Source organism: Coenobita brevimanus, chromosome 79, assembly GCF_032717465.1.
Source record: "Coenobita brevimanus isolate Jiangsu-jjx chromosome 79, ASM3271746v2, whole genome shotgun sequence".
NCBI classification, from domain to species: domain Eukaryota; kingdom Metazoa; phylum Arthropoda; class Malacostraca; order Decapoda; family Coenobitidae; genus Coenobita; species Coenobita brevimanus.
The window spans coordinates 35,345,401-35,365,390 of NC_137032.1; the positions used below are offsets into that span (position 1 = coordinate 35,345,401).

Consider the following 19,990-nt stretch of genomic DNA (forward strand, 5'->3'; position numbering starts at 1 on the left):
GACTTTATACACGGGTTTTATTCGCCCCTGTTTAGAGTACAACTCTCATGTGTGGGGAGGCTCCCCACATACAGCTCTTCTCAATAGGGTGGAGTCAAAGGCTATTGGTCTCATTAACTCTCCTACTCTTACTGACTCCCTTCAACCTCTGTCTCTTCGCCGCACTGTTGCATCTTCATCTCATTTCTATCGCTACTTCAATGGTCACTGCTCCTCTGAAATGTCTGCTTGCATCCCTCCACCTCTACTACGGGCGCGTAGCACCCGTCTAGCAGCAAACTCATCCCTTTTCTGTCCAGCTCTCTAATGCAAGAGTTAACCGTTACTCCCAGTCCTTCATTTATGCAACAGGGCAACTCAGGAACTGTCTCCCTCTGTCTGTATTTCCTACTTCCTACTATCTCTCGGCTTTCAAACGCAGTGTGTCAAGGCATCTCGAAATGAATGGATCTTGAATTTGGCTCTCTTGTATTGTTTTTGTTTTTTCTTGGAAGGAACGTTTTGCGGGCTCAGCCTTTGGCTCCTTTTTCCTCACAAAAAAAGTAATGCCACTCAGGGATGAGTGAGGCTAGTCACTCATATTAAATGTCAGGACCAACTTGCCTAGCCCCGGGCTCCTACGCTTCTCATGGGGCAATGTAGGATTGGATGATGTAATGAATTCTTGCACTACGTAACACTCTAGACTATTTAGCAAACTTAAATTAAATTACACAGTTTAACTAGAATGGCACTCAGTAGAGCGCATACCTCCGCCAACGCCCTATCTCGCAATGTTAAAGAAAGTGAAAAAAAAAAAAAATCCTGGATCCGCACCTTTATGCGGATCCACACCAAAATTTAATGGAGGCTATCCTGGGCCAAGGTCCATTCTCCTACCAAGTTTCGTGGAAATCCGTCCCGTAGTTTTTGAGTAATCTTGCTCACAAACCAACCAACCAACACACAAACGGACAAGGGTGTAAACATAACCTCCTTAGCGGGGGTAACAATCACATAAATAAAACGTTTTAGGGAACCAATGAACATACAATTAAATGCATAACTTACAAAATACCTCTGCTCACAAACAGCAGTCTAACTGGCAACTCTGACACTAACTTTCTATCTATCTATTGTCAAACGCCTTAATCCCATAAGGGGTGGCCACAAACAAATCGCCTCCATGTCGCCCTGTCCCCCGCCATTTCATTGCCCTGCTCCCAGCTCACCCCCCCCTCCTCTCTCATATACCTCTCCACTCCGTCCCTCCATCTCATCCTTGGCCTCTCCCTCCCTCTATCCCCCCTCCACCTCACTCACATACTCTCCTCGTCAGTCTCTCACTCTCCATCCTCTCCACATGGCCGAATCACCTTAATGAGTTTCTCCTAACACTTCCTGTCACATCCACACCACAACGCTCCTTCACTTCCTCATTTGTCAGTCTGTCTCTTCCAGGACTCCACATGCTCCTCTCAAATAACTCATTTCCACTGCTCTTACTCTTGACTTCTGTCTCTCCAACAAGGTCCAAGCTTCACTTCCATACGTTAGAGCTGGTATCACAATACTGTCATGTAGTAACTTTTTCACTTCCATTATCACCTCCCTGTTTCTTATCACTGCTTTCAAGGAACCAACAGCCTTTCTTCCCTGCTGTACCCTTTCAAGCACTTTACCCTCCAAACCTCCATCCTTACTCATCACATTACCCAAGTACTTATACGCTCTCACATTCTCCATTTCCTTCCCATCCAATCTCAATGTACATTTACTGGCTTCAATTCTCTCGAAGACCATCACTTTACTCTTCCCTACATTCACCTTTAGATTCCGTTTCTTACACACTCTCCCAAACTCATCCACCAAGCCTTGCAGCTCCCCTTCGTCTTCACTTAACAACACTGTATCATCTGACACGTAACTGAAAAAAAGAAAGAAAGAAAGAAAAAAAAAAAAAAGCGAGAAGTACGGAGAACTCTCTAGACTACCTAACGAGCAAATCCCGCTTCTCAGCACTACGATAAAATACGAACAGAAAACGAGACAGTACGAACGTGACTCAATCGTGTAAAACTGTAAATAGTTACGCAGCACAGATTAGGTAAGACCAGCACACACACGGATAACCAAAACACACACACACACACACACACACACACACACGGATAACCAAAACACACACATACGCGCGCAACAAAATAGACAACCACAATAATGCAAACTTAAATACATTGAACGACATTACACACACACACACACACACACACCACTCTAGTCTATATTCTCATTATCTGATGATTTTTGAGAGAGAGAGAGAGAGAGAGAGAGAGAGAGAGAGAGAGAGAGAGAATCTTCATAAAAATCTTTCCGAAAAATGTACGTGACGTCATACGGTATTTTCCCGTCCTGGTGCATACAATAACAAACAGAAATGGCAGTGAAATTACCCCAGTATAAGTGTAGTTAATAACACCTGAATAAACCGGAAAAAACAGGTAAAAACTGTCTCTATAACAGACCAAGAAGGGACACACACACACACACACACACACACACACACACACACACACACACAAACAAAACAAGTATTAATCACCTCTAAGACACAGACAAATAAGGGCTTTTTTCCCGTATTTTCAAGACTGGGAAAAGAAGGAAACATCACCTCTATGACACAGGGCATATTGGGCAATTTTCCTGTGTATCAAAGAAAAGAAAAACAAAGGAACTTCCCCTCTAAGACAAGGGTAATGTCGGGTTTTACTCTTGTGTACTGGCGCTGGAGAGGGACCCCTTCTTGCGGTGGCACTGATATGACCGGGGGGTGAAGCTGTCGGTTATACAATAGTCCCTGAACTCCCTCCCTATCCACTGAAAAGAACAGTGGATTGCAGGAGAGAGCAACTTCGGCCTGCAGTCCACTGAGTTCACATTCAGATAAGCCTAGGGTTACAACTATTACTTCTCCTGTGTACAAGAACTATGGGAAAATTAACGACTAGATGTCAACTATAGGGGTCTTTGTCCTCAGTTAACAGGGACATCACAGTAGGTTCCACGTCACTCTGTGATTTGGTTACATGGTTACCACCCAGCAATGTAAATGGTTTCCTGGATTGCTGGAAGCCATTAAACTTCTCACCCGATGTAAAGCTACATGAAGAGGAAATCAGAGTAATAAAAAGCAACAGGATGGATAAGAAGAAGTAGGAAGAGAGAAGGGCAAACAGATACAGAACGATAAAGGTGAAGGAAGAAGTAGGCAGCACTACTTCAAGTGAGTGGATGACTGTCACCATCATATACACATACAAATAAAAAGTGGAAGACCTAGATATGGGGGAGCTGATGAATATATTGTACAGTATTAGTGAGTGTGGTGTGTACAGCGGATAAAGGAAAAAATTACAGTACGGAAATCCTGGAAGGGTATGTACCATAATAAATAAAAGTTTGAATATGAATGCTGGAGAAAAATGTACACACATGTGAGTATATGGGCTTATTAAGAGGAACGATTTCATCAGTATGACTGAATTACTGGATTGATCGTGGGCAACATTCCCCATGCGTAGTTTAGGAAATAGTTGACTGTAAGTATAACAAATGATTTAACTTACCTTTAAAAGTGGTTCTTTTTCTCATAACAATAATAAACCAATTTCCTGTTGTTACAGAAAGGCAGGCAGAGTCCAGGAGACAGAAATGAAAAACACAGAAGCCTCAGTCCATTCCTTCTGTGGAGAAAAAACACAGGAGATGACAAGACCCAACATACATCCAGGCCATGGAATCTGTTCCAGTCTCACTACGACAAACTTGACACTACTTTTTTAGAGATCGCAATTTATCTGGTCTACCTCTATCAGTTTATCTCAATGACAGATTTCCTCATCACGGAACTCCCACACAAAGAATGGCCATGAGTGTATCTGGGGGCTGCTCTGTCGGAATGCAACCTGTCTGATCTCTCAACATCCTTTTTCCAGTCCAAGTTCTCACCTATCAGTTATTCAATGCTTTTTCTCCCATGTAACTGGAGACCTTGTTTCTGCATCATGACCAATTATCTCAAACACTCCCTGTCACTCTGACTTCTGGTACTCTGCCTGTAGGTCTACACCATCACCTTTATTTTCAGTTTTGTCTGCCTTCAAAGCAGCATCAGTCACACAGGTTCACTTGACAGCACTCATTCACCCTGATCTGTTCTACACTGGCCTCTAATACAGTACCATCGCAGTGTATTCCAAACATGTACCCCACAGTGCCACACTGCAGGACCTCTGTTCCTTAATCCCCCACTCCCTCCCCCCCTCAAAAAAATGTACTCTGTTATTAATTATGCCAAATTTGGCACATTCTTTACCTTGCTGCTCATCTTCAGAATCACCATTTACACAAACTGTCAGGCACTCATCCTTCTGGTGAAGCAAAAATATCCAGGAAAGAAGTTACAACACACTGAACATGCCAATTTTACCAAAAACATATTACTTTCATTTCTTTCCATGTCTATTAACTAGATGCCTTAACCCTAGAGAGGGTGGTCACAAAGAGACTGCCTTCATATCATCCTGTCTTCTGCTATCAGGCTGCTCTCCCTCCATCTCATACCACTCTCCCTCATATACTTCTCTGCCCCATCCCTCTACCTCATTTTCCATCTCCCCCCCAAACTCATTCTCAGAGTCCCCCTCAACCTTACTTACATTCACCCTCCTACTCACTCTCTCATTCTACATTCTCTCTCCAGGGACAAACCATCTCAAACTACTTCTAAAACTCTCCAGCACATCCATATTTACACATTTCTGCTGCCTTTCATTTTAGACATTTACGGTCCAAATGCATGACTGTCACATTAAGAAAACTGAAATCCAACAGTATTCCTAAGTCCAACACCACAACATCTCATTTCCAAAGTTAAACAGACATCAAATATTCTCTCTCGTATTACTTTCAGCTTGAGAAGGGAAGGCAACAGATTATATGGTCCAATCATACATCACAACACCTCGTTTCCAAAGTTATCTATCTATCCATCTATCTATAGCCCGACGCCCTAATCCCGCAAAGGGTGGCCGCAGACAAAACGCCTCCAGGTCACTCTGTCACCCACCATTTGACTCCCCTCCCCCCAACTCACCCCCCCCCCTCCCTCATATACCTCTCAACTCCATCCCTCCACCTCATCCTCGGTCTACCCCTCCCTCTCCCTCCCTCCACCTCACCTACATACACCCTCTTAGTCAGTCTTTCATTCTCCATCCTCTCCACATGTCCAAACCACCTCAGTGTATTTCTCCTAATCTTTTCAACCACATCCACATCCACATCCAAAGTTATACTGACATCAAATATTCTCTCTCACATTACTTTCAGCTGGGAAGGGAATGCAACAGATTATTCCCAATGCCAGCACTTCTTGCATTGATTTACCTCTTCACCACCTAACACGACACCTCGTTCATTATCCAGGTTTGCCCTTGCATGAATATCACACATAATAATCAGGAAGTTGTTCTGGATTGTACTTTTATTGTTATCCCTACAGTACTATGGAGTTATCCTTTTCCAAATATATGGATTAAGACAGTTCATTCATTATTCAATCCAGTACTGCCCCATCATGACTGTAGGGGTCTGGGGCACGACTACACAGTTCAGATATGTACAGCAAGAATGATCAGTTGCCCACCCCCTAGCAGCACTATATGAGCAATAAACAAGACCACTTATGGGTCACATCTGGTTGAATTAACTTACCTCACTGGACCACCAGGCATCTAACAAGTGCATGAAGACAATGGGGCTAATACCCAACATCAATATACAGCACGAAAGCCCACCCTTGATCATCCTGCATGCCATAAAGGGGAAAGTACTCAAATGCAATAGGGGGACCTGAGATGGTACTGAATTATCGATCTATCCATCATCCAATCCTATGATGCCCCATGAGGAGTGTAGGAGCTCGGGGCTAGGCAAGTTGACCCTGACATTTAAGATAACAGTGACCAGCCTCACTCATCCCTCACTGGCATTACGTGAGCAATAAACCCCAACCACCCCTTGGATAAACACCTACACAGGCTCAATCCAACTGAAGTGCCTTAATTACCCACTAAGCCACCAGGAGCCATAATTTGGTTATACGGTTATCACCCAGCATAACAAATGGTTTCCTGGTGTACAGGAAACTATTTGGCTTGTCACTAGTGTAGAGTCACACACACAAAAAGAAGAGGAAAGAAGAATGAAATGAAGGGAGAGTAAAGAAAGGAATGAAAGACAGAAGAGGAGGGAAGGAAAGATGGAAGAAAGGAAAGGGCAGTCACCCGTGAGCAGCACTACATCGAGTGAGTAGATGGTGAGCACCCCCACCTACCACTTAACATAGACAAAACTTATATAAATACTGCAACTACGAACTAAAAACTTCTGGTGTGAACTTGACTCTATCGGATACATTTATGTGACGCTACAGAACATGGTGAATGTTTTGGGCGTATCTGATAGAGCCAGGATTCCGGGGGCTTGAATGATGAGTGAATGGAAGCGTGGCCCATTGGACTGTACAAATCTGGGCTGTCTGGACATTGCTACTCCTCACCTTGGCCTGGGGTGGGAAAGGAGGTCCGGATGATGATGATGACGTTGATGATGATGTGAACTTGTACTTCAACTGATACCAAACAAAACTTACATATTAACCCCTTCACTACAAAAACATTGTTTATATTTTAATTAGACAATCACAAGAAGAAATTACTTAGTTTCAGAAAGTATATAGTAGTGAAGGGGTTAATGAAGGCTATATCAAATCCCTTATATTTAAAATGTGTTTGAAAAGCTGAATTAAATCACCAAGATAGCACGTAAACACACTGATGGTGTTGAAAGTTTGAAATCACCGAGAAGTAAACAGGTTTCATAAGACAGGCTTACACAAAATTAACGCTATAACACTGGAAATACTGATGATAATACAATACTGTGCTATACCTGTCACAATTAACAGTTAAATATCACATGAATCTTCTCTAATTTATTTTGGCTAACACCAGAAGACTTTATTCAGCTTTGGTAAGATATCCACTGGCAGTACAGGTTAATATACAATACTAAACACCGTGCATATATTATATAACTGATTATTTTTGTCCATTTCCATTATTATACCTTAACTCTACTACAGGAATTACTCTATCAGTTAAATCACAAAATATAATCTATAATATGTCCTGTTAAGCTATACAATAAAAATAATCTGCTTTCTCCTTTTCCTTCCAAAACAAGTATAGCACACCACATGAACAAGGTTAGTTAATATGATACAATTCTAGTCCACTGATGCAGCTCTTTGTATTACAGCATCCAGTCACTGTTAATCAACCAGCTAACCAAGATGAAAGTTAACATCCTGGAGTTACAACACTGTCATACAACACCTGTTATACAAAGAAAAAAAACCCTAATAAATGGAGTTGTGTTGAAAGTTTATACACTGAAATGCAAATAAATAATTAAGATTGTTAAGTATCTATCTATCTATCTATTGCCAGACGCCTCAATCCCGTTTGGGGTGGCCACAAACAAATCGCCTCCAAGTCGCCCTGTCCCCCGCCATTTCACTGCCCTGCTCCCAACTCACACCCCCCTCTCTCATATACCTCTCCACCCCATCCCTCCATCTCATCCTCGGCCTCCCCCTCCCTCTTCCCCCCTCCACCTCACTCACATATACTCTCTTCGTCAGTCTTTCACCCTCCATCCTCTCCACATGGCCAAACCACCTCAGTGTGTTCCTCATAACGCTTCCTATCACATCCACATCCACACCACAACGCTCCTTTATATATATTGTTAAGTATACAATATATTAAGTGCAATGTTAGTAGCTATGGAAATATAACGGTTGAACCACACAGTGCAATATAAAGAAATGGATACCCTCACAAACTAACGTTTCGACTCACCATCTAGTCCTACACTTGGCTGGAGAGGTCATAACTAGGGTATCACACTGTTGTTAAGTGTTAAGGTGGTGGTTTGGTTCTGGAGAAGGATGCCATAATTTAGTGGCACCAATAAAACTGGCCAACTCCACTGCCCTGTTGTTTAAATAAGCTGCAACTCCCTTCCAATTCCCTGAAAGGATGATGATGGACTACACTGTTATTAGTGCAGGAAATAAGAGCTTCAAACTACCAACACCAGGCCTTCATTCATTATGAAAAATGGCTCTGGCTTCTCTCCAGTCAAGGAAGGGTGCGCAAAAATTATAATTCATGACTGCATGGCAATCCTCTTACTATGTCTGGAATGGTCTCCACAATATTATAATTTTTCCATATGTGTCGCTGTACATTGGAGGGTACTGATTAAAAAAAAAGACAACGAGGACTTATACAGTATCTTGCTTCCAGCTAAACCAAATCCAATACTTGGATGACCACGAAACCCCTTCAGTCCAAAAACGTTATTTTCTTTCTTCTGGTTACCATCACACAATTCTATTAAGCTTTGCAACAACCTCCTCAGGCTGATGGTATAATCATCAATCTTCATTAGCTCATTTATTACGGAAGTTATAATCCAGCTCATACTGAACAAATGACGGTATGCCTATAAATGAACCTCACTATACTTATAAAGACACATCTCAGCACTGGTTATTCAAAGACTTTTCATGCATACTGGACCAAGTTTTATTCTGAAAGAGTGATGGGTAATCACACAGAATTTTCTTCATGTCAGCTTGTTACTTAACCATTTAAAGGATGCCATGTATTTTCTATTTCCTAACCATCAAACTTTATAGAAATAGTACAACTGGGAATGTCTTACTCTACTACACTATCACATCCCAACATTTATTCCCAAGTAAAAGGATGGGATGAGGTGAACACTAAATAAACAATATAATAAAGCTCATCTGAAAATGAAACAGGTCATCAGAGTCCAGCATGTGATGCTACCATGTTTGCAGTACCTATGAACATGTTAGGAAATACAAAGGTCTTTATATGTATCAAGAGACAATAAACAATGTTTCTGCGACTGGAAGTATATTTTCAAGACAATGACCCATCCTTTTTAAACTGAGAAAGCATTATTATTATTATTTTCTTTTTTTATGCAAGGAAGAAGGAACCAAAGGCCGTGAGCCCACAATTATTGTTCCTTCCAAAAGAAAAACAAAATACAAGAGAGAGCCAAATTCAAGATCAGATCATTTCCAGATGCCTGGACACATTGCATTTGAAAGACTGGAGATCATAGGAAGCAGGAAATACAGACAGAGGGAGACAGTTCCAGAGTTGACCTGTTGCATAAATGAAAGACTGGGAGTAATGGTTAACTCTTGCATTAGAGAGTTAGACAGAAAAGGGATGAGAGTTTGCTGCTAGACGGGTGCTACATGCCCGTCGTAGAGGAGGAGGAATGCATGCAGACAGTTCAGACGAGCAGTGACCATTGAAGTAGCGATAGAAAAAGAGATAAAGATGCAACAGTGCGACGAAGAGACAGAGGTTGAAGGGAGTCAGTAAGAGGAAGAGAGTTAATGAGACGAAAAGCCTTTAACTCCACCCTATTGAGAAGAGCTGTATGTGGGGAGCCTCCCCACACATGAAAGTTGTACTCCACACAGGGGCGGATAAAACCCCTGTATAGAGTCAACAATTGTGCAGGGGTAAAGAAGGAACGGAGTTGGCTTAGCACACCTGATCTCTTGGAAGCAGATTTTACAAGAGATGTAATATGATCTTTCCAAGATAAGTCCCGAGTAAATGAAACCCCAAGCATGTTCAAGGATGATGCAGGATTAATGAAACCCCAAGCATGTTCAAGGATGATGCTATGACTGGAGACTTACTATTCATCCATCCACTAATCCATCATTCATTGCTTTATTTTCCCTTTGTATCAGGAATGTTAGGGTAAGGGGGACAGACTAAAAAATATCAAAGAAACTGTTATGCCATTCGAGCCAATGATGTATTCTTGAGTTTATTCTTGTTACCTGCAGACTACTTTATTAAGATCCTGACAGTTGTCTATCTATCTATCTGTCTATCTATCTATCTACTGCCAGACGCCTTAATCCCGTAAGTGGTGGCCACAAACAAACTGCCTCCATGTCACCTTGTCCCCCACCATTTCACTGCCCTTCCCCTAGCTCTGCCCTGACAGATCAATAGCAGTAAAAAGGTCAACTAAGGACATAGCTAACCTTGGAATCTGAGAAGTCTCATCTACTGTATGCTGGGTAAATCACTTGTGTATTACAAGAATAAACTAAGAAAAGATTTTACAAGATGAATGGGTTAAATGTGCTCTATATGATAAGTAAACTATGCTGGCTCATGGATATTGTATCTATCATTCAACTGGTGCATGCTCCAAGTCTGGGGCACTACAGACCTTTTCCCTTAACCTGGCCCAGATATGTCAGCATAATGCACTATAATGACTCAATATCCTTTCTATAGCATTTTTATGCGACCAGCACCATATTTTAATGTTAATCTATCGTTATGACTCAGCATTCAGTATGGAGATGGTAATTTCCATGTTAAAGTAGTCCTCATTTGAAGTAACAGATGAGTTCCAAAATAATGTATCACAACTTGATGTGAATAAATTTTATAAAATATGGGAAACTGGCAGATTTGCTCTACATGTACTTTATTATGATTTTTTTTTTTTTTCCTGTAGTATAACATGAACTCAATAGAAAAAAGTATACATAACAGGGACTTCCAGTATTTGTAGTATGATGTTATACTGAACTGGAAACAACTCTCACAGTCAAACAATGAATATGACTTACAGAACTTAATGGGGTAAACAAGATCCTGAAGAACAGACAGTACATGTCTTTCCAACACACATACAAAGAGACAATTTTAACACCATACCTCCTATGGGAGGAATAGGGCACAGTAATTAATATACTGGAGGGATGGAGTGGAGAGGTATATGAGAGAGGGGTGTGTGAGCTGGGAGCAGGGCAGTGAAATGGCAGGGGCAACATGGAGGTGATTTATGGCCACCCTTTATGGGATTAAGGCGTTTGGCAATAGATAGATAGATTGATAAATAGAACTCTTCCACTACCTTCTGCTCACATTCATCTGCCATTATTTATTTCTTAGTTTGTCTAACTTTCAGTCTTCCACTCTACATTCCCCTCTCATCCATTATCCTCCAAGCTCATCTCAATTTCACCTTGCATTAAAAAAATAAAAAAAAATTGCACCTTCCCATTTCCTTGTCCATACTCCAAAACAACCATTTCTTTATGCAAATAATCAAGAAGGCTCTAATTGCATTCTCTCCAGTTTTTTATGTACTTCTTTGGCTTGAAATATGAAATACCTGTAGACACTAGGTCATAAACATATCTCCAATAATTTCCTTCAGTTGCTATCTGCTATCGTTATACCCTAACACTCCTAAAATTATCCGTTCCATGATTCACAAGGCAGATGTCAACTCTCTCATTCAGTCTCTCAACCCAAGTACCCTATTACTCTGGGCCATTTGTCTTATCACTCTGCCCAGCTGGTTCCAAGTCCTCCCCTTCTCTTCCGCATTACAACTACATATAGTAGTGCATAAGTAATAATTAGCACCACTTTCACGGTCTCAAAGTTTACAGACACATACGTTGAGTGGATATAATGATCATCAACTATTCCTCTCCGCCATTCATCATCCAAAGCAACTCCTTCTTACTCAACCCATGTGCTTACACCTGACCTCACACATATTACAACTTCCCGTTCATCCACTTCGCTCTTCTGATCTTTCTCTTGCACAATGATACCATTTCATTCTCATTATATTAAAAAATTTGCATCCTTGTAATAAATACAACTGCAGAAAATGCCAGGGTATACAGTAAGCCCTCATCTTTCATGGGGTTTTCATCATGTGGACACTCACGGGAAGTGAATTTCTGTGAAGTAATGAGACTCTTACAAAAAGGTTCCCGCAGCCATAGCTTAACTATAGCATATAATGGTCTAAAAGCTCTTTGTAGTGCCCTAAAACATCACCAGACATTAGAATCTACTTGTTTAAAGCCTGAGATGATATAACAGCACATTTTGTTAAACTAACCTTAATACACCATAAACTAGTGTACAGTATATTGTGATGGCTTACTCTACAATGCACAAACAGAACTGATGAACCCAAGGATCGCTACAGATGAGGATTAATGTACATCTTTCATCCAAATAAATCATAGTACAGTACTGTACTATGAAAATAGACATTAACTAACCTTAAAATCTAACCTAGAAGTACTGAGGATTACAAGTGACCCAGTGTGCACTCTGTTTCTTCTGTGCGGTCTTGTGTGTGTCAAAGAGGCTCTTGTACACTTCCGAGGCCTTGGGGTCGGTAGCCACACTGAAGCCCGAGGATCGCACTTTGTCAAATTCCTTGTCTCGCAGCAGCGCCGACGCCACACCATTGACCTTCAGTGACCCCTTCCCACTGACCTCACTGCTTGGACCACCACCTGTCACAAAAATTCAATGTCAGCATCCCAAGCTCCTGTCACAAAAACCTGTTATACCTGGTTTGCTTTCATATGAGAGAACTGGGTCATTCCCACAATTTGAATGCAAAAGTGATGGTAACATTACATTCAATGAATTTTAGTTATGGGGTAGGAATAAGTGTCCTTGGTTACTAGTCAAATTTACCCTCCAATCTGACTACACTTAGCCATCACCTAAGTTGAAAAGGGCTGCAAATTTCTGTCAGGTTAGAACAAACTTGTGGTAGGTGGGGGTGCTCAACAACTACTCAATCACTCAATGTATAGTGAGACCTGGGCACTAAAGAAAGAGGATATTTGTAGGCTCAGATGTACAGCAATGATAATGATTAAGTGAAAATGTACTGCATCCTTGAATTTGAGGCCTGAGGGCTAGGTTTACGATTAAAGAATTGAAAGGAAGGATGGAACTGGAGTGTATCGGTATTGTGATGAGTAGGGTTATAGTGAAGTGGCTTGGGCATGTGGAGAGGATGGTTGCGGAAAGTGATAAGTGTGAAAGTTGGAGGTAAGGTTGTGAGAAGCAGACCAAAAATAATCTGGGACAAGGTCATAGAATGTGGCCTCAGGGATAAGGGACTGAATAGGGAGGCTGCCAGAGATCGAGCAGCATGGACAGCCACCATTAGGTGACCAAGGCCAGTGCATGCAAGCATGTTGGAGCCTGTATAAACAAAAACAAAATGATGATCTAATATTCGCTGTACTGTCTGTTCATATCTTGTAGCTCATTTGGCAGTCTGCCTTTTATCATCAGCTTTCTTCATCCTAATACTGTATATTTTTTGTCAAAGTCTTATACTATAATTTATATCTCTCCAGTAAGCAGACCAGTATGGTACCGTATACTATGAGACGAGTGGAGGTGTATTGCTTTCCTTGGACCTTATGATAGTTACCGTAACATATTCAACCAGATGACATATTTTTTTAGTTTATTTTTATTCTCGGATAATAATATTAATCTTAGGAGTGACTTTTCAAATTGGAGGGGTTAGGTACAAAATGTGAGTGCATTTAAGTACTTGGGTAGTGTGATGAGTGAGGATGGAAGTTTAGAGGGTGAAGTCCGTGAAAGGGTACAGGAGGGAAGAAAGGTTGATGGTTCTCTGAAAGCAGTGATAAGAGACAGGGAAGTGAGTATGGAAGTAAAAAAGTTGCTGCATGACAGTATTATGATACCAATTCTAATGTATGGAAGTGAAGCTTGGACATTGTTGGAGGGACACAGGTCAAGAGTGAAAGCAGTGGACACGAGTTATTTGAGAGGAGCATGTGGAGTCACATGGTGAGACAGACTGACAAATGAGGGAGTGTTTTGATTTGGATGTGGATGTGATAGAAAGCATTAGGAGAAATACATTGACGTCCTTTGGCCATATGGAGAGGATGGAGAGCAAGAGACTGACCGGGAGAGTGTACTGTATGTGAGTGAGGTGGCGGGGGGGAAAGGGAGGGGGAGGTCAAGGATGAGGTGGAGGGATGGAGTGGAGAGGTATACGAGAGAGAGGGGTGTGAGCTGGGAGCAGGGCAGAGAAATGACAGGGGACTGGGCAACATGGAGGCAATCTGCTTGTGGCCACCCCTTACAGATTATTGCATCTGGCAGCAGATAAACAGATAGGTACAACCTTTAACTCCTACACTGCTACACATCTTTTTGAGGTTGGAGGGTCTTAACTCACTAGACCACCTGGCATCATCAGGTTATATGGTCATGTAATACAATGAAGAGAGAAGCCTGTACTGTACACAGGAAAAATCATCTGATAAATTACCAATATGCCGGGAATTGAACCCGGGACTCTCAGACAGACGTAATACAATACTGTACGTTGTGTTCAGAATTACAAGACATACAGCATTATGCTCTAAACACATGCTGCATACAAAGATCCTTTAGCACAGAGGGAGAGCCCTCTCAGTGCCAAGTGTGACAACAACTCCCTGAACCTCCCTCCAACCACTCCTCACTCCAGCCCCATCTCCAGCACATAACCTCTCCCAAGTAACAAACACTTCCACACACTCAAGAGACTCGTCAGCAAGATCAAATCTTTCACATCTGACAATCTCCAAATGTTCTCCCAGGCACAAAGCACACATGAAATTGGCATTATCTCCCAGTCTACCTTTAATACCACTACATTTCTTATGCACCCATTTATCACAAACACAGTACTGCACAAGATGGAATTACTGCCCACACCCTTGTGGCAAACCACACATGACCAAGTTCTCCCTCTTCTTTGACAGTACTGCCACCAACCCTCCATACCATCACATCTGTTTTATCTGCATGTACTCTCAAGTCCTTGTGTCCCATATCATATCTCACTTCCTAAATCGTTCCTTCACCTCCCTTTCATTCTCTTCTGAAAGATGCTTGGCAGGTACAGTGTATGGCTTCATAATACATTTTGGAGTAACCCAGATATACACATGAATGCAATGAACAAATAAAACAGTTATCCACTCACCATCTGAGAATTTGGCCATCTTTTTGGCTTTACTTGTGAGAGATGACACATCATTCTCTCCTTCAGCTGGCCTCTTGCCTTCCTTCTTGGCCTTTTTGGCAGCCTTGGCAGCAGCACGTCTGGCCATCATGGCTGCCCTCATTGCTTCCAGCTCCTCTTCAGGTGGATTGAGAGTGATAATGTCCTCATCTGTGAACGGCTGACCACACTTGTGACACACCTCAGATGGCACCTCCTTCAGAGCCCGCTCGGACAGCACACAGCCGCAGGTCCAGATGAAAGAGAACCGATACTTGCCATTCATTTCCAGGGAGGTGACGGGACAGACAAAGCGGGCAGTGAGGTGGTCTGTGTAAGCATCTCCTTTATTGGCACCCTCCTCTACGTAGCCAGGATTGGGAGTCAGGCTGAGTTCCTTGATGTCCTTCAGACCCTTGATGTGAGCAACCCCCGCCTCTGAGGCTCGGTCCAACAGTCGCGTCAGCACCTCTTCTTTGTTGTACATGCGCCCCAGCTCACACCCAACCACTGGGGTCTTGAGGGGTGCTTGTGACACAGCACAGTGGTGCCAGCGGTACAGGCGCTCTGAATCCTTGTCTTTCTGTATGTGGGAATGTGAAGAGGAAATATGGATCAATGGCAAGAAAAATTTCTGGCATTCATCTATTTCCAATCAGAAAGTCTGGGAACTACCTTTAATCACTGTCTCTTCCATTAGTCAAGTATCTTTCAGCAAACTTTTCTTCCATGTGGTACCTAACATTATCTTTTTCATTCCTTTCTGGCCACTCCTAAATTGCTGCTAGCACTACTAGGTTTAGATGATCAGACTACAGTACCAAGAGTGTGTTTCCTATTTTAAGAAATATCAAGAAATACCCACTGCATATCTATATACAACTCACAGTTATTATACGGGTACACAACACAACTGAGAGTGAGAAACAAGACCAAAATGATGTGGGATGAGATTATTAAGTGTGACCTCAGGGTTAAGGGACTGAACAGGAAGGCTGCAATAGATCGTGAAGCATGGAGAGCCGCCATTAGGTGACCAAGGCCGACGTATGCAAGCATGTTGGAGCCTTCAAAAAAAAAACAGAAACAAAAACTGCATGGCTCTAATGACAGAAAACCTGAGAATATTCAATGTTCAATTTGCATTATCTAAGCCCCTCAAACCTAACTTTATATTATATGCTCTGGACCTACATCACTAGCTGCCATCTTAGTAGGATATCCACATGTCCAAACACTTCAAATGATAAAACTCTGAGAGAAAGAGTACATTGTTTGAAAACTGCACAACCGAAAGGGGCTGTTGTGTTGCCATATCACTTTCATTCCTTTTTCACAGATTAATTCATAATGTAATGTACCATATCACAATCTCATGCTTTTCTTATACATGATAATGGTAATAAATATTCTTCTGGCTTACTGGGTGAATGAGAAGTGATAGAGTTTTAATGAGATGTGGATTTATATTCTTTTGACACAGTTTTGTTTCATCCTTGCTACAATTTAGTTTTGTCTCTGCTCATGTACAGTATAGAAGAACCTGCTTAATACAACTTCTTCAGTTCATTTCCTTTTCACATACCCGGTACCCTACTGAACTGTACACTGCTTACACTACAAAATATTAAGGTCCTATACAGTACCCTATATGCCTCTAGGAAGCTCTGAACATCAGCCCTGATTAAAATACTGTACACACAGTGATCACTTGGTTCTCATGCATAATTGGTACTGAACTTAAGACATGATAATGGAACTGTGTGATGAATACGGAGAATCTATGGGATTCATCCTAACTGGTAACAGACATCTCAAGTGCAAGCTCAAAATTTCCCTTTTATGGCAAATTAGACCCACTACATACAAACATATTGTTTTGGTAAGTACGATACCAGAAACATACATAGGCATGACAAGGTTAACAAAAAGGGTTAAACTTGGTGCAAGGAAGACACACATACCATAGAGAGACCTGAGACTGACCTGAGGTAAGAGGTTCAGAGGCCAGAGGGAGAAGAGTTGATGGATCCACCATCTTTAACTAAACTTATCCTATCCTAACCTATTCCTTTCATAATGATATTTTCCTTGTTAACTACCATCATACTCAAAAATGAACTTCTATACATCTTTAAACCGACAATGAATACGTTCAAAGGTTCATATACATTTGTGCCTAATATTTATGAACTGGTCTAATATTTCCACATGACGAAATACAACGTTGGGTCTGGTTAGTACTTGGATGGGTGACCGCCTGGGAACACCAGATGCTGTTGGCATCCCTACGTCAAGTGGGGTTGGTGGAGGATTAGTGCCCCTCCCTGTAAAACAATTAACTCTAAGCCCTTGGCCACCCTGTCTGGGATACATGGCGTCTGGCAATGAATGAATGAATGAACCAAATACAAGTAGGCCTACCAGTACAGTAGCCTACCGGTAGCATAATCAAGGCCTGATAAATGTAACATATTAAGATTTCATCAATTTTGAGAATTTATTAGCAGATTTGGGGGAGCAACGGCAGGAGAGATCCCATTAACAAATTATTAAAATTTTGATGGAGATTTTCTTACATAACTGTAAACTCATTTATGACACTCAGATTCTGACAAGATATCACTTAAGTTAGTAAGGATGTATATATCATTCAATTATGACACCCACATTCTGCAAATATAACAAACTCAATTATCCACAAACAGTTCAGGTTACTTATGTAAGGTTAAATCTTGATCTGGCTGAGTTAGGTTATCTTAGTTGGGAAAAACGACTGATGGCAGATTGACTTTAGAGTTGAGTCAACCTTGTCTGACATGAAGGGTGGCCACTTGCAATGGTTTGTGTGTACAACTGGTTGTTTTATAGCTGACATCTTCAAAATTACGAATTTCTGCTACGATCTGAAACTATCACAATGATATTTATAGTTTATCGGTACTGAGAATAATACAATTGTAAATTTGACACATGGAAGCTCTCCTATAGTTTCATTGGTTTTAGTTGGGACTGTTAGGTAGCTGGGATGAATAAGAATCTCGACTGTCCCACTCTCCAAATTTACGTATAAATCCTGTCCAAAGAGCTTTAAATAAAACTGGCCTGGTAAACTATCAGGACTAAGAACTTCCTGACGTAAACGAGTATCCCCGGACCCATATGCTCTGCAGAACTCTCACGCCCTTTAGAAAGACTACAGTACCTGTTCTGGCTTCTTTTTTGTCTTCACCAACTCATCTCTTCTTGGTATTGTTCCTCCATCACAACCCATGCTGGCGAAGTTAATAAAACTCAATCTACTCCAAAAGTCCAACAGATCCTTCCAGCCTGTGTTTTGGTTATGACGTCACGACCAAATAAGAGAAAACGTGTTCTTTTAGGGACACACTTTACTTACAACAAAAAAATGTGGAAGGTCTTATCACACACTTTCTTCAGCAAACACTGGTTATAAATTCGTGCATGTAGTAGTAGTGGTAATAATAATGATAATAATAATAATAAATTGTCTTACTACTCGTCTCAGCAAACAGAAAAGGATTAAAAAACACTTGGTAGATAAAGTCTACTTTATCAAATGTAAAGGAATTCATATATTACAGGAGAGAGAAGTAGCAATGGAGAAGCATATCAGAAGCACAAGCATACCAGGGCCATAGATATTAATAAACTTAGATGCCGCTGACATTACTTGCGATGTGTCTGCGCGGCCGCCATCTTGGAACGATCAAGGCAGACTATGTTGTGTTTATGTACTGTATTTCTATGACCAGCACTGGCATTGTGATTTTACGGACTGCCGGATTTAGATTTCACAGATTCAGTTTTCCGAAATGTTATATAGGGGAGGCATTTGGTTAGGTTAGGTTAGGTTAAGATTAAACCGGAAGTAGGCTTGCTTGTGAGTCCTAATTTCAAAATAGCCCACTACCGCTAAACAACATTTCGAAAACTTTAATCCATGAAATCTAAATCCGACAGTCCGTTAAATGACAATGCCGCACCAGCACTTGCCAAGTTGCCACAGCCTGGGATAATTGCATGGCACCAGGCATCACCTTATCATGGGTCGTATGGGGTCGGTGAGTGATGGCAAAGCACCCACCTACACGACACCTTTCTCTCTCTCTCTCTCTCTCTCTCTCTCTCTCTCTCTCTCTCTCAACTTCCCTATCTATCTATAGCCAGACGCCATAATCCCGTAAGAGGTGGTTGTTTGTTTTTGAGCTGCCGGTAGACTGCAGCAGCGTTGAACACGGCGGTACTCCCAGGTGGTGGCAGAGAGAGGCGGAGTCCCAGTTTCACCAGCCCTCAAGACCTCTTTCCAACCATCTTCCTTTGCTGAACATTTTCAATGTTTTCATTAACACAGAGAGTAGTCCAGCATACTCAAACAAACCTCTACCTCCAATTAACTGTCAATACCACACCAAATCCACATTAGACATACACCCTCTATTTCCGTCCCCCTTATTTTCATGAGTGGAGGACACCTGTAATCTTGAGTGTGGATTATTATTATTATTATTATTTTTTATTTGTTTCCTTCCTCTGTTCACCCGAAAGAAAGAAAATAGAAAGAGTTGTTTTACAGTAAGGGACTCCAACCCTCGGCCAACCCACTTGTTGACAAGTAGAGAACACGTATGGGTTGGTCAAATGGTTACCCTCAGTGCTATAAACAGTTTCTTGACTGACAGGAAACTATTTGGCTTGTCACTCATTGTAAAGCTACCCGAAAAGGAAAAGGAAAGAAGAGTAATAAAAAATGACAGGAAAGATGGGAGAATGGAAGTGGAGGGCAGACACAAAAAGAATGCTAAAGGTGAAGGAAGAAGCAGGCAGCACTACATCAAATAAGTGGATGATGGTCGCCACCACCTACAACTCACTACTTTTATTTATTTATATTTATACATGT

The 19,990-nt window shown here is 41.5% G+C and overlaps 1 protein-coding gene across 2 annotated transcripts; it reads right to left on the bottom strand.

Annotated features, from left to right (window-relative positions):
* Positions 1-9,662: 9,662 nt before the first annotated feature.
* On the bottom strand, positions 9,663-18,358 carry LOC145409017 (replication termination factor 2). Of its 2 annotated transcripts, XR_013899036.1 has the most exons (4): positions 18,272-18,358; positions 15,049-15,649; positions 11,758-12,526; positions 9,663-9,706 (listed from the first exon to the last, which is right to left on the bottom strand). XR_013899036.1 is itself a non-coding variant. In XM_080279586.1 (3 exons), the coding sequence occupies exons 1-3, from the start codon at positions 18,338-18,340 to the stop codon at positions 12,300-12,302; spliced, it is 897 nt and encodes a 298-aa protein (XP_080135712.1). In that variant the 5' UTR covers positions 18,341-18,358; the 3' UTR covers positions 11,407-12,299. The 2 variants fall into 2 exon arrangements, 1 of the variants encoding a protein (XP_080135712.1); XM_080279586.1 differs by lacking the exon at positions 9,663-9,706 and having other exon boundaries at positions 11,407-12,526.
* Positions 18,359-19,990: the final 1,632 nt, after the last annotated feature.

Excerpts from the sequence above, each read along its gene's own strand:
- LOC145409017 (XM_080279586.1), bottom strand. The coding sequence starts at position 18,340 with ATGGGTTGTGATGGAGGAACAATACCAAGAAGAGATGAGTTGGTGAAG. Across the intron at positions 15,650-18,271 it reads CAAAAAAGAAGCCAGAACAG|AAAGACAAGGATTCAGAGCG; the intron begins GTACTGTAGTCT and ends TCCCACATACAG. Across the intron at positions 12,527-15,048 it reads GATGGCCAAATTCTCAGATG|GTGGTGGTCCAAGCAGTGAG; the intron begins GTGAGTGGATAA and ends TTTTTGTGACAG.